The following is a 22,769-nucleotide window of genomic DNA, read 5'->3' as shown; positions in this document are numbered from 1 at the left end:
TTCAATATCGATACGAGTATCGTTGCACCCCTAATGGCTATTGTTGTTATGAAAAACAACAACCATAGGCCAGCTTAATACCTTGACTTTAATGTTATTACATTTATAGACACACTGTTTTCATCTTTCATTTTTAATTTTCATTTAAACCATGCAGAATTCATCAGTGACATGTCACTTAGCAACCTAAACCTGGAGGTTTTAAGGGACGCATAGACTAAAACAGTGTTTAGTAGCAACTTCTCTTACATGTTCAACTTGAAATAATAGCATTTCATCCATTTAGCTTCTTAATTTCTCAAGAGTCCACTAAAACGCAATGTTTTTCCATAATAAATTAATAATAGGATTACTTGCAATTAGGGCTGGGCCATATCATACCATTCACGGTAATACCGGTATAATGTTGGGCAACGATAAGAAAATGAAATATCGCTATAGAATATGGGTAAAACGCGCATGCGCAGTGCCTTTGTTTTCATACGCACGTGGCGGAAAAAGCATGGCGGCGACGGAGAATGAGAAGGGCGTAAGTGGATCGTTGAATGAAACAGATGAACTAGAATTGGTTTGTAAAAATGCTGCAACTTCAGTGGTGTGGAACTGGTTTAGCTTTCGTATGTCAGAAACACAACAAAGCACTATTTTTGGTAGAGCATGCTAGCGGGCCGTCGTTATTACCGTGTTTTTTGAAAAATACGGCACACTTAAAATCAATCCTTTGATTTTTCTGAAAATTGACAGTGCCCCTTATAATCCCGTGTGCCTTATGTATGAATTCTGGTTGTGTTTACTGACCTCGAAACGATTTTATGTGGTACACGACGCTCGAAAATCTGTCAAATGTTTTAGTAAGACTTTGCTAAGCTACGAAGCCGCACCGCTTGATGGATTGTCGGAGCATTACGGCTATCGTAGGCAGGAGCCTCGCGGAGTGATATGTACTGTGCTTCAACATAATACTAACGTATTGTGTGTGTATAACCTCTTTTTAAGTTTTGTGGATATTCTACATGGTTATGCTGAGGATATGTCAGCCAATTTCCACTGGAAATGCCTTTTGGTTAAACTGTCAGCAAGGAATTTGCATTTGCACTGTTAAATTTTTATATAACTTTCATGCACATAAAAAACAGCTGCTTGTTTAAGTGAAAATACATTGATGTGGGGGTTTTTTTAACTAATAAAGTTGTGGAGTTGTAAAGTATTTTGTCTAGTGTAAATTATATCGTCAGTTAGATCGTTATCGCAAATTTTCAAATGTATATCGTGATAAATATTTTTGGTCATATCGCCCTGCTCTACTTGCAATAATTAATCTAATTGATCTAATGATTATATACACACATATATAGGTGCAACATTGTATTTCATCACGCTGAATGATTTTCAAACCTGCTCACGATTATTCCTGCTTTTGAGAGAGTTGACTCTCCTCATTATGCTATGATAAAGTGTGATTATTAATGTAATTACTCAGTTCATTTAGTTATATGAACAGTAGCAGGTGGGCGTTTGCAGTATTTCCACATGCTGTAGCGTTGCACTTGTGCAGTTAACCATGAGACAAGTGTATTAAATATACTGACATTCTTACAGAAGTGTGTTGTTATGCGCTCTCCTATTGATTTTCAGTGAAAGTCCTCTTAGGAATGTCAAAGTGTTATACTTTTCAGAGAGAATATATTGATATGCTTGCCATGTGCTTGCAAACATTTCCAGTTCACAGCAAGGAGAATCTTATCATGGTGTCTGACTTTGTCAACACTATTAAATTTAGAGAGAGTCCGTGATTAATAACTTCCACATAAGGAGAAAATAGGAAGAGGCGCAGGCTTGAAGGCTTACAGAAAGATTAATGAGTGTCAAAAACAATGAATTTTCCATTAGATAGTAGATTGTCATACATTACTTGTGTGATCTTCCAGGTTTCCTCATCAGATAACAGTTTGTTCAAGGATCATCAAAAAATTATCCATTTTTATAGATAAAAATGTTGTCCCTTGTGCACACGTCAAATTACCACGGACCTATTTTTAAGTCAGAAATATTACTTTTTCCAAAAGACCACAATGAGCAATCTAATCATAGTTTTTATTGAACATTTGACCTGACTATTAAGAGAGAACAAATACGAATGTGCAGAACTGGCCTTGTGAAGGCTGGTTACAAAGGGAAAAAAAGGACTGATTACAGGACACTCTTTTAATCTCAGCAGCATTATTTAAAACACACATGCACATGCAAGAACACGGGAAGTGTCATGCCTCTCTAAGACCTTTCTCTGCAACTGTGTTATTATTGTTACTAGCGATGGCCAGCCGATATCAAATATCAGCAATGGGGAAAACAAACACGCAGCATTGATGAGCATGTTGAATACTAATGCAACTTTGAGTAGCAGAAAAATGATAAGAAGTGAAAAATTATCCTTCACAACAAAAGAATCAAATGAGGCATGCATAGCATGAACAATGCCACTGGCACCAGCAGCTGGAAAGGAATAGTGGTCTGTTGGATATTTCCCATAATAGACCAGATGTGTCAGCATACAGTACATTTGTGGACCAGAGAAGAGTGGTAAATTGTATAAGTGAGGCTTTCTTGACAATTTCAGAAATGCTTTTGTGAGTTATTTTCTCTGTCCACAAGTAGCAGTGCATTGCATGACCTTTAGTCTGTGAAAATCTGAGAGAAACTTGTAAGTAAAACATTAATTTTCAAACAAAAATAAATCACTAATGCCAAAATAAAAAAAATAAGAAAAATAATAAATTACAAATGCTTGAACATATCTTACTACTTGTATTTGTTTATCCTTCTGTTCTTTCTAATGCAGACTTTGGACTGTGTAAACTGCACCTTAACATCAGGTTCCACAGATTATTCAGGTTCTAGTTACATTCCCTGAGAAATCAGGCTTCAGCTTATAATAGTGTAATAGTTTCAGTTGTTGCCAGGATATCCAGTTCAAAACCGATTTTTGGTGAGGTGGACACTAAGGAAGGAAAAAAGGAATTTTATCAGTTGGTTACGTAGAGAGATTGAGCTGGAAAGAATCTGCAGTGGGTTAGGGTGGTTAAGAATAGAGATAGAGATGTGCTAACATGTAAAGAGCATACTGGGCACGTTGAAGCAGTATTTTGAGAATAATGAATGTAGAAAAGGGAAGAGCGAGGAGGACAGAATCCAGAGAATTAGTAAGGAGGAAGTAAGAGCCGCTGCGAAGAGGATGAAGAGCGAAAGGCAGTTGGTCCAGATGACATACCTGTGGGAGGTACAGTATGGATATGTCTAGGGGAGATGTTTGCAATAGTTTGCGAGGATTAAAGCTGGGTGACATAGAGCATTATCTTGCTGGCAGCAGTAATCAAGGGAAAGATATGGTCGCCAACAATACTCAGGTAGCCTGTTTAACCATTGTTCAGTTGGTACTAAAGGCCCCAAAATGTTCCAAGAAAATATCCATGACACCAACCACCACCAACCTATACTGTTGACGATTTCATGTTTTCATATACTTTTGGCCAAATTCTGACCCTACCATCTGACTCTCGCAGCCGAAATTAAGACTCATTAAACCCAGCAACATTTTTCCAATCTACTATTGTCTGGTTTTGTGAGCCCGTGTGAATTGTAGCCTCAGCTTCCTGTCCTTAGGAAGCTAAGCTTGGGAGTGGCACCCAATGTGGTCTTCTGCTGTAGCCCATCTGCTTCAAAGTTCAACTTATTTCCATTCAGTGATGCTTTTCTTACATACCTTAGTTGTAATGAATTGTCATTTGAATTATTGTTACCTCATCATCTCGTCATCTCAAAGCATTCTAGCAACCCTCCTCTGACTTCCAGCATCAACAAGGCATTTACACCCAGAGAATTGCCACTTAATGGATATTTCCACTTTATTGGACAATTCTCTGTAAACCCTAGTGATATTTGTGTGGAAAAATCCCAGAAGATCATCACTTTCTGAAATACTCAGACAGGCGCTTTGGGGGATTACATACTCACCTCTTGTACTCATGTGATGACATCAAATAACTGCTTTGCATAACATGATTACATTAGTTGGCTTTAACTTGATCCGAAGACCCTTGGTGTTTTACTGTCCTAACAGATGCTGCTGTAAAGCTGTATTTAGTATTTAATCATGTCATATGCAACACTGTTACCAGAAAAAATAGGCAGTTACTTACCATAACTATATTGGAGTGTTCTGACTTTCGTTTGACTTTAATTGTAAGTAACTACATTACTTGGGACAGGAGCTACAGATGCATGTTTTAATGAAGGATTAATGGTACAAATAAGGTTGTAATAGAGTTAAAACTGATAAAGATGTAATAGTCAAGTCTTTTCTGTCTCTTGGTAATGTATTGGTGATAACACTTGACACATCATCAAGTTATGTTATAAATGAGTACTGAGTATCCTACTCCCATTTCCATATTAACAACATTTAATCTTATACTTCCTGTCACCATGGAGCAAATAATCATTATGCTATCAATTGTATTCCTTCACACTACCTATCTAACTTCCTGTCTCCTTCCTTTACCCCCTCATGCTATCAGTGGCTGGGACAAAAAGCAAAGCGAAAGGTGAGTTATTGCCTCCATTTTCTTGCTACATGATTTATGTTGCACGCAGTTCCCAATAAACAATGTTTGGATCACCCTTTTATCTCCACCAAAAGCCTAGCAAGCATTAACATACGCTGCTCCTCCTGAACCATTCTGGGCATTTTTTTTTTTGTTGTTAACCTTTCTTTCTCCAGGAAAGGTTTGTTGAACATCCTTGCTATTTTCAGATACAACCTTCTTCACGTATGTATAGATTTCACACTGAAGTGCTGCCTGCTTCACCCAGTCATGCTTTCCTGCATTTGGCCTCTGTGCAGCTCATCTGGAGCAGCTGGGGGTGGTTTCCAGTTCAAGGGCACCTCATATTTAGGGGAGATCATTTCTTATTTACTCATCCTCGACAGATTTTCTTAGTTATATTGCACATTCAAACAGGAGATGTTCTGGTAACCAACTTTATTTATTTTTTTCACCTCTGACCATCAGTATATTACACTTTTTCAGATAAATATGTTCACTTCAATGAGTCTGATCTATTGCCTATTAAAATCTGTTTTCAAATGCATTATTAATTTAGATATTTGGTAATTTTAACAATGTTTCTTTAAATTGAACATACATTTTGTGTTATTGGTCTTTTTTGTTTGTTAGTTTGCTAGCATTTTTTTTCATTATCCAGGTGTTACATAGATATTATTTGCTTTATGTCTGCCCTACCATTTTTTTTTATTGAATGCCTCACTATAATCATATATTCATACATTAATTAGTTTTCAGTCTATTTGTTTTGCTATTTCTGGATGTTATTCTTTTACATATCTTCAACCAAACTAAATGATTAATGTTTTATTTTTGTTTTTTCTTAGGCCCCACACTCCCTCCTGGAATATACTGTCTTTTCTAATTACCAAGGAGGCTATTTTATAATTAACAGAAGATACACATTTAGCCTTTGTACCCATAGAATGGGAAAGGCTTTTTCAGCAGCACCTTTATAGCTGATTAGTTGTTATAATGATTATATATTATATATATGTATATGTGTATATATCTATATCTATATCTCTTTCTCTCTCTCTCTCTCTCTCTCTCTATATATATATATATATATATATGTATGTATGTGTGTGTGTGTGTGTGTGTGTGTGTGTGTGTGTGTGTGTGTGTATGAACCCATGCATCAGTCTTGAATATTTATTAATGGATTTTTTAATGTCTCGCATGCTGATGATTGCTGTGTAATTCATGGAATAACTGTAAGAAGCCAGTATAAAAGATCCTCCTAGCAGGCATCATTATAATGGAAAACATGCCTCTTGGCTTATTTACCGAGACCTTATGAATAGATTTATTTGCTCTGCGAGGATTCACCTGAGCGTATGAAGCAATGGTTTGGCCAGTGCAAGCAGAGGGAAAAAGAGGATCATTTATTAAAGTGAAAACATTGTATAAAGAGAGTAAACTCAGGATAAACTCTTTCATGAGAAAACTTTTTATGGTCACCTCAAACTTAGGAAAGAAACTTGTATTGGCCATTATTTTTGGTCAAACAATGAGACTAATGGGACAAAAGTGCTCCAACTCTGCTCCAACAAACACGTATGGCAGCAGTAAAACATGAAGTTGAAATAGCAGAGGTTGTTTTCACAGTTGTGTTATGTAACCTTTATGAAGGGCACATTCAGGCAGGTGGAATGTGAATTTAAAAGCCTTTCAAATACAGTTAATCTAGGAGAGGTTATGTTACATTAAAGAGAAAAGGGCGAGGATAGGGTTTACTGAACATCTAAAAGAGGAAATGTACGTTTCTCAAAGAGCAATCTCAAATGGACTCTAGGAACTAGTCTTACTTTTTCCTGTCATGTGCCTTCTCGACATTTTAGAGGAAATCCATAGTTGGGCTTACTGAGAAAATATTATGGTCAAGCTTGTGCTTAACTGAATTAACATTGATTAAAATATTTATCTATCATTTGGCAGCCCTCGAGAGTTGGGTTGATTACCATTAGACGCTTTTCTTGTTGTCTTCTTTGTTGTCTTAGTGGTGCTAGTTGTTATCACTTTGTAGCCTGAATATCCTTAATATACTGTCACTTTGGCAGTTTTATTTTTCTGTGTAGTGTAATACTTGCACGGACCGTGATTTTACTTAATTTGAGGCACGTTAAGTGTACATATTTTAAGTAACTACTTAAATATGAAATCTCCTGTTTCACGTGGAGATAGTACAGTATTTCTGACCCACTTTCTGAAACTGATGTATTACCACTTTCTTCTTTCCTTTTTTTTCGTGCACAGCAGAAAAAAAACATGGCTAAGAGTTTCCCCCAGCAGGGATATTTATTGCCAGTTCTGTGGATTGTCCACCCCCTACTTTTCCCCCCACCTTCCCCACTGCGGTAAATTATAGGGGAGGACGACACTCAGTACCACCTCTGTGTCGAGGAAGGTTCACTTTTGCTCAGGTGTTAGTCAGTAACAGGCACAAAATGTTCTTTTTGATGAAGGGTAAAGCTAGCAGACAGCTCACTCTGTCTTGGTTATTTCCTTTCTGAAAGACTTCATCAGCTCAATCAAATGACTGCATCATTTAGGATCACATTATCAGTGCAGACTATGAATACAATACAGCGCTGATAGTCATTTTTTGTGTGCCGGTGGGTTATCTCATCACATGCATTGTGTGTGTCTGAGTTCTTGTTTACAGATGATGGAGCCACTGTAAAAAAATCACTGTAATCCTAGTGCAGATAGAGGGTGCATAATGTATCTTTGTACAATCTACATAAACAAATTTAATGCAAAGAGACTAATTGATTTTTCAAAAAGGAAGGAAAAAAACAAGAGCAATAAGTATGAGGCCAGGTGCACGTGAACGTAGACACCAGTTTATTTTATGGAATATACTATACTGTGTATAAAAAAAAAATGATACAAAATTATACATAAAGACTCTAGTATTCATTCTGGTTAAATGAATATTAGATGAATGGTTTGGTTAAATGTCCTTTAGCATTTTGCACCAGTTGCTTTTGGTAACTATCAAAAAGCATCTGACATAATTCTGGCTGGATATTTGACCAATCCTCTTGGCAGAATAGGTAGAGTTCCTTTCAGTTGGTTGGTTTACTAGCATGGAACCAGCTTTTTTTCAGTGTCCACAAATTTTAAATAGGAATAAGGTTGTGGCTTTGAGAAGGCTATTCCAGAAGCCTAATGTTAGCCTGCGTTTTGGTTTTGCGTGTGTGATTTGAGATAAAGTTGAACAGTTTGGAGGTAGTCCTCATTCTTCATTATTCCATTCACATTTTGCAATGTACCATTACCACTGGAAGCAAAATATCCCCAGCGCATGATGCTACCACCACCGTGCTTGACAGGTGGCACAGTGTTCTTATTTCTGAAAGCCTCCAAACATTCCTCTTTTGGCCAAATCTCAAAGCTCAATCTTTGTATCGTCTCACCATAAAATGTTTCTCCAGAAAACACTTGGCTTGTCTACGCGTGCAACTGAGAATGTCAGTTGAGGTTGAATGTGTCAGTTTTGGAGTAGGGGTTTCTACTTCTTCTTTGTTGGAAGCCTCCAAGCCCATGGTGATGTAAACCTCGCTTTGCAGTGATGCTGATGTTCCAAGAGTTTCCAGTTCATGGCACACTTGTGCCTTGGTGGTTCCTGCAGTAAACAACCTAACTAATTTCCTCCATTTGAGGATGACTGACCTTGGCAAAGAGGTAACAAATCTAAATAACTTACGTTTACACACAGTTGTTTGAACTGTGTGTAAGTCCAAGTTAAAGGTTGTGTATATGCAAGTGGAACTGATGATCTTGAAATCTGCAGTTGTTTGAAAATGGCTCCAAGAGACCTTCCTACCTTGTATAAATTTCCCTTCTTAGGTCTTCACTGACTTCCCTGGAGTTTCCCAGTTCTGAGCACTGGTCTATCTAATGAGTGCTGCCAAATAAATCCTTTATGCTGGAAAGGAAAAATTACCAGGAATCATGATCGCTAATGAGAGGTTAATCATCATTAGAAATCATTAAAAGCTATCCCAAAAGGTTGATTCTGTTCATCTGGACATAGCGTTTTCAGTGGGAGAAATGAACAGAATCAACCTTTTGGGATTTACTTACCTGGATGATTGAGCATGCATCAAGTACGGACATAAAAGCTATCTATCTCCTACCTACATACCTCACAGACATTAAATACATGACCAATTTGGCTACAAGTAATCAAAATATTTGCTTTTACTATAATTATATATAGATTTCAGTGTCTAAATGCATTTTATGGTGAAAGGCCTGTATAGTATAATTTCAAATATTTCTTGCAGTTTCTTTTTTGTTGCATTATCTGCAATTAAGTCTATGGTGTACATTTACAGATTAGCTTCAGTTCACTGATCAGATCTAGATTTAGCGCTAATTAGCTGCTGTCCTTAAATAGTTGCTTAAATCTTTAGCTACCGACTGTAGGCAGGTAGCTATTAAAATAGCACAAAATAGCATTTCTTCAGTTCAGTTCCTCAGATCAGTACGTTTATAATAAGCATGGTATGTATTTATGTGGATGTCATACCAACTTAAATTACACTGTTAGTGTAAGTGATTCTTTTGTGTGAACGATGTGACCTTTTAGTCAGATTTAAATCATATAAAACATGTTTTTGCCCGTGTTCGGGAAAGGTCACTCGGCAAACAATCAGATCTCATGGGGTTACTTTAGCAGTAAACTACAGCTTGTCTTATCTTTTCTCATTATCATGTTATTCCATAGCGTTTGTTTTAGGAAAAACAGTTAAAGGTAGGTAATGAATGTGTCTGCAAAGATACTGATATTTAAATCATAGATGTGATGAGCAAGGTGTTTACATTACTTCTATTCTATGTTTGCACAGTGCATTCATTTAAGTAATCCACACACTCCCGTGTTGTGAGGGTGTCTTCTTCAAGCTCGTGTCCTTTGCTAAATGCCTATGTGCAGTATCTTAGCTTTTTGTAGAACTACACTTCCTCACCCCTCAAATGTTATACTGACTACTGTGAGGGGGAACAAGCCCATAATGGTCTGTGTGAATTTAGCACAAATCAGGCTGAAAATGTTCTTGACATGTTTCACATAGCTGAGAAGGGTTATGATGCATAATTAACTCATGCACTATCAGCTATCTAAGCAATCTAAGCAGTTCTGTCATTCAGTTTCCCACAATTGAGCTTGAAGTTACCTCAATGTGCTTGTGCAAGTATAGAAGCAAACAATAACAAATATGGAACGGACCATAGAGGACATTGTGTGGACAAAATCTCTTTAGACTAGAATAATTGAGCTCTGACAACAACACACTTGCCTGTAAAGCCTCTTTTTTTCTCCCTTTCAAAGATGTGTCATCTTGTTTAAATGGAATTTCCTTGGAATTGTCAATAGAAACCATCCGAGGGACAGCCCTGATCTGTTATGTATCTAGTGAAAACCCACACAAAGAGGAGGAAGAACTCATCTGGGGTTTTCATGTGTACAATCAGTGTTAGCATTATGCCTCCAGGACTTGTGCTGGGCTGTGCAAGCTCATTCTCATTCCCAGACTGACATATACTGCAGTTTTGTCAAAACTGCTGGCATTACAGAGAATGTCTTTTGGGGTTGGTGCATTAATGCACTGGTTGTGCTATAGTGAGACCAATGTCACTCATCTTTCAATGTCTAGGGTTATTGTTGTGAACTGTTGTATTTTAACCCAGCCCACACTCTTTTCCAATGTAGTTTTGCTGCCAAACTAAACAGCAAATTAAAGAAACAAATTTTTGTTTGAAAACCAAATCAGGTGGTGTTGGAGTGAGAGAAAGAAACTTATGTTTGTTTAACAACACATCCATCAACAATCCATTAAAATGTTCACATGGACAGATAAAGATGGAAATGTTGATGTTTGGTAAGTGCTCAAGCAGAAAACTGACCTGCCGCGGGTTAAAATATATTTTATAATTATCATAATAATCCTTTAAAAGTGTGTGTTAATGCACTCAAATAACAAAAAAAAGAAAACAGAATATGGAATATTGATGTGCAGCAAATGTACAGTTATGTAATCTATTTCTAACCAGTAGATTAGCTGCAGGCAGAGCTGCCATTTATAACAGAAGCTGCTCTTGTTTTAAAAATTTTGTCAGATCTCCTCATTATACCGTCATTATTATCATGGTTACATTATTATACTAATTTACACATTGAAATTTAATGAGATGCTTTTCATTTTGCACTACAGACTCTAAATTGATATATTTTAGCGGATTAGTACAGTAGAGATTGCGTTCTTTAATAGATTTCAAACTAACTGGTTTCAGTGCTTCAGAAATAAGGCCTGTTTGTCTTCAGTTTCAATAGCCTTTTACCATATAGTTAGCTTTAATAAAATCCACTTCCTTCAGCTTGAGGGAGGGCTGTTTTTCGTTTTAGAAGGGAGACTACATAAATGCTGTACTAAACAATAATATCAATACTATGTTGGAGAATAATGTGACAGGCAACCATTATCTGGACAGCTTGAGACAGATATCCTCGGGCATGATTATATCTTTTTGAGCTGAGACCATCACTCTTGAATCTAGTCTGGCTCTTTAGTACTACATATGTCTGACAGTGTCCTGTTAATGATGCTGAGTGAAAGTGTAGGGTTCAACAATCTGTTCATTTTTGTGTCATTTAGTAATTATAAAGTTCAAAAGACAAGAGTGAGGAAGATCAAATAGAGTACACCTGTGCCAGGCCTAGTAGGTCTGTCAAGTCTTTTACAATACTGTGCAAACCTTTAGGCCATGGAGGTTGATCATCCACCAAATGTGAAGTGGCATAATCGTGTCTTTTCAGCAACTTGAAGAACAAGGTTTACTGTTGCAGATGGCCTCCACATCTCATTAAGTCCATCTACTTAAAAGAGTAGATCAGAGTAACCTACATGCCTGGTACCTTAAAAAACTACTGAGGATGATTGGTACTGTTTCTCTGCACTTTATATGGAGTCAGTTGACAAACAAAAACTAGTCTTTTAAAATTATTCTTTTTTACTCCTGGGTCCAGATTCATCATTTGTTTGAACCAGTGCAAAACCCTCTTCTGGGGGCTCAAGAAGAGGGTTTACTCAAGAGGCACAGTGACAAGTTTGTAACTGAAAGGCATGCAGCTTCATTTTTTGTGTTTGTCCATATTGCAAATGTATTTGTAAGAGTTCAATTTTTCAGACAGAATAAAATTACCCACAGAACTTTCCACTCTGATCTTTGCTTTCCTGCGATCCTATGCTTACTCTCATTTGCCCAGCTTAGTGCCGTTGTTCAACAGAGATCAGGCACAGCATAGTTTAAACTACATATTAACAAGAAAATCATCAACCAAGCATCCAGTGACAGTCAGAGTTAAAACTCCCTTTTAGCAGGAAGAAACCTGAAGCAGAACCAGCCTCAGGTTGAATTGACCAGTTGGGTTTGGAAGAAAGCAGAGAGAGAATAGATGAGCACCCTAGGATAAGATTCTCTCTGCAGTTTTCTTTAGACCCTGGTCTCCCTAATGGAAACACAGATAGTTAAGGGTCATTCATCCTGAGTCAGTCCTAAGCATAAGTTTTATTTTTTAAAATGCAAAGTTTTAAACCTAAGTTTTAAACCTAAAGTTTTAAACCTAAATGTTGGAAACTCTAGGAACCACAAGGTAGCCAGATCTGGTCTGAGAGAGAAATGCTTCATTGGGATAGACAATACGAAAGAGGTTTTCCAATATGATTGAGGTCAAAGGAGTTTGCAAAGAAAAGCGTCTGGACTTCTTTGAGTTGCTTGAAGACGTTTCACCTCTCATCCGAGAAGCTTCTTCAGTTCTAAGGTCAAATGGCCGAGAGTCCCAGATTTAAACCCAGTGGGAGTTTCCCCCCAAAGAGGGACAAAGGACCCCCTGGTAATCCTCTAAACACATGAGCCAAGGTGTGAAAGCGGGTGTGGGACCTAATCAGCCAGGGACCTAACATGCGGTTATCCTAACTGGGCGTTCATAAAGTCAGCAAAGAGGCACAGAAAAGAAGATCAGACACCAGCGAGAGAGGATAAGAAAGACAGACGCAACAACGTTGTCATCCCCTATGTAGCCGGTGTATCAGAGAAACTCAGGAGAGTTTTCTCCAAGCACGACATCCCAGTGTACTTCAGACCCAGCAACACACTCAGACAGAAACTGGTTCACCCGAAAGACAAAACTCCAAAACACAGACTTAACAACGTGGTGTATGCTGTACAGTTCAGCGAGGAATGCCCAGACCTCTACATTGGAGAGACCAAACAGCCACTTCACAAGCGCATGGCACAACATAGAAGAGCCACCTCCACAGGACAAGACTCAGCAGTCCATCTGCATCTTAAGGATAAAGGTCACTCTTTCGAGGATGCCAACGTTCACATTTTGGACAGAGAGGACAGATAGTTTGAAAGAGGAGTGAAAGAGGCCATCTATGTCCACTGTGAGCGACCATCTTTGAACAGAGGCGGTGGTTTACGACACCAACTGTCTGCCATCTATAATCCAGTTTTGAGTTCCCTCCCCAGACGCCTTAATGCCCACTCACATCCTGGGCCATCTGACCTCAGGAATTCACATGACAAGGTGGGGCAGGGTTTCACAATGAGCACACCCGAAACCCTGGCTGATTAGGTCCCACACCCGCTTTCACACCTTGGCTCATGTGATTAGAGGATCACCAGGGGGTCCTTTGTCCCTCTTTGGGGGGATACTCCCACTAGGTTTAAATCTGGGACTCTCGGCCATTTGACCTTAGAACTGAAGAAGCTTCTCGGATGAAAGGTGAAACGTCTTCAAGCAACTCAAAGAAGTCCAGACGCTTTTCTTTGCAAACTCCTTTGACTACGATGACCTGGATGACTGAGAACCTTCACAGACAATATGATTGAGCCTCGTCTTTAGTCTTATTTGGTAGTGGAAGGAATGTGGTTTATAAAAATATTGAAATCTTCTAAGTATAGCCAAAGTCACAACAGCGGTTGCCTCAAGTCACTTTATATTGTAAGGTAAAGACCCCACAAAAATACAGAGAAAAGCCCAACACTCAGATGACCCCCAGATGAGCAAGCACTCGGTGACAGGGGGAAGGAAAAAAAATCCCTTTTAAAAGGAGAGTTGAAGGCTCTGCCTCCCATACTACTTATAAATATCATAGGAATCACAAGTAAGATCACAGTTTGAGAGCAAAGTGTTTTACTGGGGAGATTTGGTACTATGAAGTCTTTAAGATAAGATGGGGCCTGATTTTTCAAGACCTTGTATGTGAGAAGAAGGATTTTAAATTTGATTCTAAATTTAACAGGGAGACAATGAAGCTTTCCAATGAGTTTTTAGGACAACCCAATAATGATGATAAATGCATAAACAATTTTTTCAGCATACTCTGTGGCATTTTTAGAGATCTTGCACTAATTGCAAGAAAGCAGTCTTATATATCTGTTTAATGTGCACATTGACGTATATATCCTGGTCAAAAAATGACTCTGAGGTTCCTCACAATGTCACTACAGGCCAAGGTAATGCCATCCAGAGTAAGTATCTGGTTAGACACCATGTTTCTAAGAAGTACAAAAATCTCTGTTGTATCTGAATTTGGAAAGATGAAATTAGAGGTTATCCAGGTCTTAATGTATTTAAGCCATTGCCGTTTAGCTAATTGGTGTGTGTTGTCTAGCTTCACAGATAGATAAAGCTAGCTATCTGCATAACAATGAAAATGTGAGCTATGCTTTCAAGGGAAGCAAATAAAAGGTAAACAGAATTGTCCGAGCACAGAACCCTGTGGAACTCCATAATTAATATCAGTGTGTGAAGAAAACTCTCAAATTACTTGAACAAATTGGAGTCTATTACATAGATTTATTTTATTAAAACCACTTCAGCACAGTACCTTTACAGAAAATCTAATATGGCGGCTGTATTTATTGTGTCAACTTTATATGAAGACATGTATCAGTCTATGGACTAGATGGTATTATTTTTAAGGAAAACAAATCAATGGTGATTAAACATCTTTTTAAATGTCAAAAGCAAACTATACTGTTGTATATGAAGGTAGGATATATTAAAAGTCAATATAATTTCACTAAACCCGATAATGAAATTGTAATTAAATTGTTTCAGAAATTTAAAAAAACCTATTAAGTAACATGGGAGATATACTTACACAACATATAATATTAACATTGAACCCCTTATGAGCCATATATTTTTTCTTCATTTAGCAATGTGGTAGATATTAGCTCTATATTGTAGAGGTTTATACAATCAAAAGATGTCTGGTTGCATCACAATGAGTCTCCAGTGTAAAAATCTGCCAAATCAAACATGTCAACGTACTTTATATGTGAACCCTTGTGAGTAAGGGGGCAGCCAAAAGTGGCTTTTTTGGTGGTATGTTAGACCTACTATATTCGCATATGCGTCCATAGTGCACTCATTTGTGTAACTTTGCTATATTTTATCAGCAGTAATGAAAATGGTAGTAAAATTTTTTTTTTTTTTTAAACTGTGTATATACTGTATTTTCCAGTATTTCAGAATTTGAAAAGTAGGCCACCTGCCAAAACAAGCAAAGAAAACAATATATATATATTTGGTTGAGAGGAGATTTCGGAAGTGATGTTAAAGTATGACACTGATTTAACAGTCTGAGCTTGTATGGCAGGACACCTCAGAGCCTAGGTGTCCTAACAGGGAAATCCAGTCATCTTTCATCTTGAGCCTGGACTTAGCAACTGCCAAGAGCAGTGCCTGTGCTACTAAAGCTGCACTCTGACTCATAAGAGGCCAAAAGTTCAGAGAATGTAGCTTGGGCAAGACCTTGATGCAGAAGTTAGGAACAAAATCTTATCATCAATCAAAAAAAGAGAAGAAAAGAAAGGAAAAAGAAGGGAATGGCTGCCAAAATGTCTGAAACAGGTTTGCTTTTCAAGTTTTGACCTACAGCATCATTTTATTTAACATTTACACACTGTTAGTTAAAACCTTCAGTTCCCATTTAGCCTTTTCATGCTTTCAATCCTGAAAATAGCATTTCTTTCTGACTTAATTGCAGCATTAAATACATTTTCAAATAAAACACACACTGTTATGAAAGATCTTAAAGACTGTAAAGACGAGAGTGAAACAGGTCCTGTAGTTGTATGCTGTAATGTACCCTACCTGCACAGGAATCAAGGTCACTAAAAGAAAACATTTTCATTTCTATTTTTGCTACTCTCAGAGACACCTTTCATCTGTACCTTCTCTCAAATTAAATGATTCATAACTTTGAGTGGGATTTTTTTCAGTGTTGAGGGGTCTTTTTTCAAATGTGTTTCCTTGATGTTTCGTGAAAAACACACATCTTAACTGAATATCTGTTTTTGTCATCACCAAGAATTGCCATGAAAGGATTTTCTCCATAATCATTGAGATAAAAGCAAGGTTAGTAAGGAGGTTTAAATCAAGGCTGGGTGTCTTTAAAGGAGCCAGACTGGATTGTAAAATATGTGACAAAACCATTAGTCACTGAGTTATTTACAACAAAGAATATAGTTGGTGAAATCACCTCTGTGACCTCTTTGATGAATTTAGTAGGTAAAATTTCAGGTTCACTGCTGTGACGGGGTATTTATGACAGCATGTATTAATTTATGTGGAGATTTTGCTAAGATGAGGATGAAAAGATTTTCCAAAGCAAGTTAAAGAGAACCTTATAGGATGTTACCATCACAATGTTTTTCTAAACCTTCACACTGACCTGGGAGCTGCCTGTATTTGTCTTGTGCAAGAGACAGCAAGCTGTTATTTTTTTTGTTCTTTCCACCACCAAATACACCCCACAAGAGGTCTTCACAGCTTTTAATTAAATGGAATATTTTTACACTGCGGATATGAAACTTCCTTTTCTCTCTCAACATGGCGGCATATAGGCCACGCAGTTTAGACTTAGGCAATTAATTACAATTTTGTCAAGTGACAAGCATTAATTACTATGTTCCCAAGAGTATATTGTCTAGTTAAATAACATGTAAGCTTACAATGAGATTTAGGTTTTATTTAACATCTGTCTATCTATTTATCTATCTAATTATCTGTCTATCCATCCAACATCATTTAATTTGACCTTTTGAATAGCAGCAAACAAATGTTTCCATTTTTGTTTTATAGCAATTTTATAATTATAATATGTTGATGTCTGAATTATCAAACACTTAAAATATAGATATATGCATAATTAGATCATCTACAGCATACATTCAGTTCTCACCATAAATCCATGTGATTTGTAGACTTACATCCTTACATAGCATTTTGTTACCGGCATCACTCTGCGAAGTTACTGTGTCTCATTAGTATGCAGTGGGGTGCTCAGAACCTCTAAAACCTCTATTTGCAAAGAAGTTCTTGTAAAATCAAGCACCAGAGGTGAACTTATGGCTTGATAACTGCCGTTCATATGAAAACGAATACTTGTTTTCATTTCTTAATGAATGGAGGCATTTTTGCCACTGTTTTTTTTTTCCTGAGTTATTTGTTTTCTTTTTATCCTGCCTGCAGTTTATAGTTTATTCTGCAGTGGTGTGCTTGACTGCTCTCCAGCCATTCATCAAGGCACTGCTTTCCATTATTTGGTGCAGTCAGCTGAAACTGAGAAAGGCTTTTGGGGTGGTATGGCTCATTCTTCCTCCACCAACTCTCTGTTCTCCCAGACAAAGACGTTTCTAGGCTTTTTCACCTTATGGCCTGGATCAGTGGTCGTTAGACGAATCAGTGAAATTATATATGCAGCACTGTTCTCCGATGATTTGGTTTTCTGACCTAGTTTCTAAGCATGGCATGATTTTCCATGAGTATTATATCAAAACAGTAAAACGAAATCTACAGAAATAGTGATGAAGGGCTCAATTTACATTCATCAGTGAACCGTCTTAATCCTCTATTTAAGTATAGTCACAAAGACTATCTTTCTCATATTCACATTTTCTAGATACCCACCCAGATCACAAGACGTGCAGAATCAATAACCTAAGTATCATATTCTTGGCTTCTAATATTGTCAGACTGAGATTCCATCAGGCTATGGTCTGAGCTGCATTCTGATAACAGCATGAAAAGAGACTGGCTGAGATGAAATGAAATAGTTTATTGCTAATGTACACTCAACAGCCAGCCATTCTGCACATCTGTATTCATATTTGTACTCTACACCTGCTGTACAGACCTCATCCCTCATAGAGATGAGAAGTACTTGCATCCAGCCTGTGTTTCAGCAGACATCTGTTCCTTTGGTTCCACTTTAAAATCTAATCATCAAATATTTGTGTTTACAATGAAGACGCTATCCTCTCTCCCCATTTACATTTCTACCTAATTTTAGCTGTGCAGGTAAATATTTGATTCATGAGGCAGTGTCACTTGATTCTGCATGAAAGTTATTGCCATGGTTGAGAGATGTGTCAGCAGCATTCTTACTGTGTGAAGCACAGCAAACAACTTGACTAATCTTGTGTTTGCTGACATTGTGAGTGATGATCAGTGTCCTGGTGGCCCACCTGAATGTGGACCATAAGCTCTTGGCTCAGGGTGATATTCCCGGTTTCAGCTTTTACTCGCGTGGCCTCTTCGCTTCAGCACAAAAAAAAAAAATATATATATATAGCAGATCCACGTGATCGCTAAAATAAATATATATATATAAAGCTATATTGCAAAATGGGAAAGGGCTACCAAGGGACCAACTGTAGTTTAAGAGGTAGGCCCATAAGCAGACTGATGCCTTAGAGATATTTTTAATTAAAGCAAGGTCACTATAGCAAAACAATAAAATCTTGGACTTTAATATAATAATTTTTGAGTGAAATGGGTTCACTCAGTTAAGGTTTCATTATTTTATGTTTTTAATCTTAACCTCCCTTTCTGCAGAGCTGTAGGGAGGCTGGATTGGAAAGCGGGGGAGCGAGAAGCACCCATGACATCAGATATTGACTTTTTTTGTGTTAACTTTAGCACTCCATGGTATTCTCACATAAAGAAGCAGAGTATCCAGCTTGAAAAAGCAAACATTAATGGTATTCATGTATCACAGGGCAGCAGTTAGTTTCATCAAGACATCTTGGGTCACTCAATCCTCACCTATTCACTGTCACGGCAGGCAGGTTGCATCCTGTCTGCTGTGAATATGTGCAAGCTGTCAACCTTCAGCTGTAACTGCCTGAAAATAAGTATCCCCCTCTTTTTCAGTATAATACACCTAACCACTGAAAAAAGGATATAGCAATGCCCAGTATTGAAGTTCTTTAGCCTGCAGAGGTGAAAAACGTTGTGTTTAAAGGATGGCCTATCCTCCCCCAAAACATCTTGCAAAAGTGCAGGCTTATTCCTCATTTCATCAATGCACTTCACGGAGTCGTCTTGGATCATCAGTAGAGCAGACAACCTTAATACCTCTATTACTTCTACAGTTTGTTTTCATTCACTGGGAAATACAGCCATGACTCAACACAAACTACACATCCTTGCTTACTTTTCTCAATGTTTTCAATGTTTTCTTTCATTCATTTGGAGACAGATAATTCTTGACAGACAGACAGACTACTGGACTTTTTAAAATTTGACTCCAATAAACCTGTACCTTTGAAAAAATCTTATGAAAGCTTCTGCTGTTTAAAAATAACTCTCTGGCTTTATTTCACTTCCCACTTCATATAGTCATTTTTCTAAATAACTAAATGCTCTGAAGCTACAGTTTTTAAAGGGCTCCAATATTTATATCACTCTGTTTCTTATTTCCATCAAAGAAAAGCGAATACAGCCTTTGTGCTTGTAACGGTGTTTATCTACAAAGCATAATCTGATACTATGAAGATTCACGTCGATGTAGCTTGTACTTTTTTCCCAGTGTGTGCCTGTGTTCTTCTTAGGGAGATGTTCGATTATGCATCTATCTGTCCACTTCAATAGTGCAGTAGTCATTAGAAAAGACCCTGCACACCGATCATTTTACCTCTGCTCAAGTGGAAGCTGCAATTACAATGTCACCAGACTTTATTACCTTAAGTACAAAATGCACATCGCATTTTTCATTGTGCCATGTATTTTATGCCTTGTTCCACTCATTCTTTAACTTTAGCAGATGCTATTAAAATGATGGGATTTTAGTAGAAGGGAAAGCAGTATTATCACTGTCATCACACCATGAGAGTATGGCTGAGACAGTATGCCTCAACATACCAGGATCCTGAAACTGAAACAGCTAAATGCAGTTCAGCCATTACTTATTTATTTAGACCTGTGTTTTGTCAGCTGTAATGTGCTAAACTACTGCAAAAATACCCTATTGCAGGCTTTAACAGATATTAATTGAACAGTATCTAAATTCTTGCATGTTTTTGAAGACGGTTATAATAAGGTAATTACAAGAATGCTTAATTATTCTCCCTACCTTACCTTTAAAATCCTTCATGGATACATGTTGTTACACACACCTCTGTGCACCTGTAGTATGCTGCTGAACCATGCTTCTTTAAAGGTTAGTGTACAAGGTTGCACAGGACAGTGTAGTATCCTTCTAGCGGTTTGTGATTCATTGACTTTCTAGAATATTGTTTGCCACTGTTCTGCAGAATTAAAGCCAGCCGCCCTCCACTCACAATCTCAAAAAAGAAAAAAAGAAGAAGAAGAAGAAATGAAATACACTCTGTAGCTGGCACTAGGGATTATGTTTCCTCAGAAAGGACAGCATTTTCTCACTCTAGACTCCTACAGAATGTCAAGACAGTGGAATTTCATGAATTTATTAAGTAAAGATCAGTTAGCTCCAGTGCACCTGAACCATGAAAACACCACCAAAAACAATATTCACAGCATAGCCATACCTCTGAATATGTGAAAAGCCTTTATTGGCTTGACAGGCATAATTAAAAGGAATTTTAGGGGTTTTTTTTACTCAAACTAGGGTAAAACCTGAGGGACTGACAGTGATATTTATTACTGTTTGGGTTTTTACCTATTTTTATAGCATTCTCTGTGAATAGTGAACAGTATACTCTGGAGGCATGCAGCAAAGATACCGAAGAGATTATATGAAGAAAAAAAAAGCTAAGCAGAAACTGACAACAACACCTCCACATGGTACCCCCCACACAATGTATTTGCATCAGCATTTCCTACCCAGCTGCATTTGAATTATTGTGATGATGGCATTTTTAAGTCACATTTCATTAGTCATTGGAGCAATAATAATAATAATGATGATGAGATTAAATGATGCAGCAATACACAGTAATAATAGATGATAAAAGCCAATAATAAATGATAAATCTGTACAAATATCAAAGAAAGCATTTAAAAATGCATTTTGAGAAGTGTTACTGATTGAGCAGTGAACAGGTAGTTGATCAATAAAGCCACTGCCACAATATTAAAATCAGCAAATGTGTGCTATTGCGTTGGTCCCTTTCTTGTTGTTAAAACAACTGGTGCTCCTATCGGAATGGACACAAGAGCTGGGGGGGGGGTATCATGTGGTCTCCAGCACTGGAATATTGGTAGCAGGACCTTTAGATCCTGTCGATTAGAGGGTGGAGCACTGCTGGTGGAGACTGATGTGCCATTGCTTTTTCTGCAACAGACTTTATGCAGGATGCGTCAAGTTAACATCCACATGAATCCAAGCAACTAAGGTTTTCTATAACAACATTGCATTGCAACAGCATTATCAGTGTTATTCATCTCACCTGTCAGTGATTTTACTGCCGTGGCTGATGTATATGGTGTATATGTAATGTGTGTAATTTGGAATATTTTTCCTATTACTATTTATTGTCAGCCTCACCTTCACCTCTTTCTGACAATGGTCTCCATCAGGACAATCGAGGTCAAGGAAGGTCCACGGACCTATGGCTGTCCCAGCCTCCTCTGCTCCCATGTGTGAGCTGGACTAATGAGGCAGACAGCTGCTCCCGTAGTTGAAATGTCCCTGTGGTGAACTGTACCTGGGAGAGACAATGTCACCTTCAAATTCAGGCACATTACTGTACTAATGGAAACCAAAGCAGACGTGTAAAATCAAGAGAAAAAAATGTGCAAAGATTAGCTTTTAGACAGTGAAATGTATCCAGGAAAAGGCGGTACATTAGCTTCAAGCATGAACTCGAAAGCTTTAATGCTTTAACACAATTTATCCTTTAAGGGTCTAGCCTGTTCAGGCTCATATTAGCCTACACTTTGTCTTATCACAATTCCCTACGAAGGAGTATTGTTTTAGACATCTGTTTCTGAAGCTTGGCAGAGTTCAATAAAACACAGGCGGGATAGAAATGCGTCTGCAATGTAATTAGGGGACTATGCTGAGACGACAAGTACAAATGTGGAATAAGAAGGTAAAATCCAGCAAGGCTGAGTGATTAGGCCTCATTTGGATGTCTTCTACACACTGTGACGAGCGGCTGTTTCAGGGCACGGCAGTCACTCGGATCGAAGGCCCACGGTGTCTAGGATTATGTGTCAATTTACCACCCAGCTGCAGCTATACACTCTACAGCAGAACATGACTACCTCTAATTAGGCCATGCTACCAATTAGAGCCCAGCAATAAGGAAGCAAGGAAAGCACTCTGGGAGATTAAAACCTACCATTGTTTCCACGATAAAAAATCACTGTCTTCTACAGCTGTCAAAGGCTGGGGACCATGACAACCAGGCTCCCATTAAGCTATCTTTGGTTTACTGTGATGTAATGAAGACGTTAATGGAACTGGGCAATATGACAGAACATTAAGTTTGCAAGGTGTCAAGCCTGAAATGGTACATTAATGTGATTCTGTGAAAGGACAGTAAAAACTAGCCCAATACAGCAATCTATTCATGTCACAACCATGACCTCAAACTGTGTTTTATAATTCTACAGGTAGCCAGGGTCAGTTCCCCATAACTCAGAATGTGACGGTGGTGGAGGGGGCCACAGCCAACATGACCTGTCGTGTGGATTACAATGATAACACTTCCCTCCAGTGGTCAAACCCTGCACAACAAACTCTCTTCTTTGGGGACAAAAAAGGTAAGTTATACTCCCAGAGAAAACGCTTGTGATGATTAGATAATGAGATGTGATAAAGACGTCTTAGGCAGATTATATTACAA

The 22,769-nt window shown here is 37.9% G+C and overlaps 1 protein-coding gene across 3 annotated transcripts in view; it reads left to right on the top strand.

Annotated features, from left to right (window-relative positions):
- Window positions 1-22,769, top strand: part of LOC134641111 (cell adhesion molecule 2-like) — a 147,247-nt gene that overhangs the window by 97,594 nt on the left and 26,884 nt on the right. For 2 of the 3 annotated variants that reach the window (XM_063493332.1, XM_063493331.1), the window contains exons 2-3: window positions 4,575-4,601; window positions 22,537-22,686. In XM_063493332.1, the coding sequence (XP_063349402.1) occupies window positions 4,575-4,601; window positions 22,537-22,686 (177 nt within the window). The remainder of the gene's footprint in view (window positions 1-4,574; window positions 4,602-22,536; window positions 22,687-22,769) is intronic. The other variant, XM_063493333.1, reaches the window with a different exon arrangement.

The sequence above is a fragment of the Pelmatolapia mariae genome, linkage group LG14 (assembly GCF_036321145.2).
Source record: "Pelmatolapia mariae isolate MD_Pm_ZW linkage group LG14, Pm_UMD_F_2, whole genome shotgun sequence".
NCBI lineage: Eukaryota > Metazoa > Chordata > Actinopteri > Cichliformes > Cichlidae > Pelmatolapia > Pelmatolapia mariae.
The sequence above is the reverse complement of the archived record's forward strand: the minus strand, read 5'-3'. Positions and strand labels throughout refer to the sequence as shown.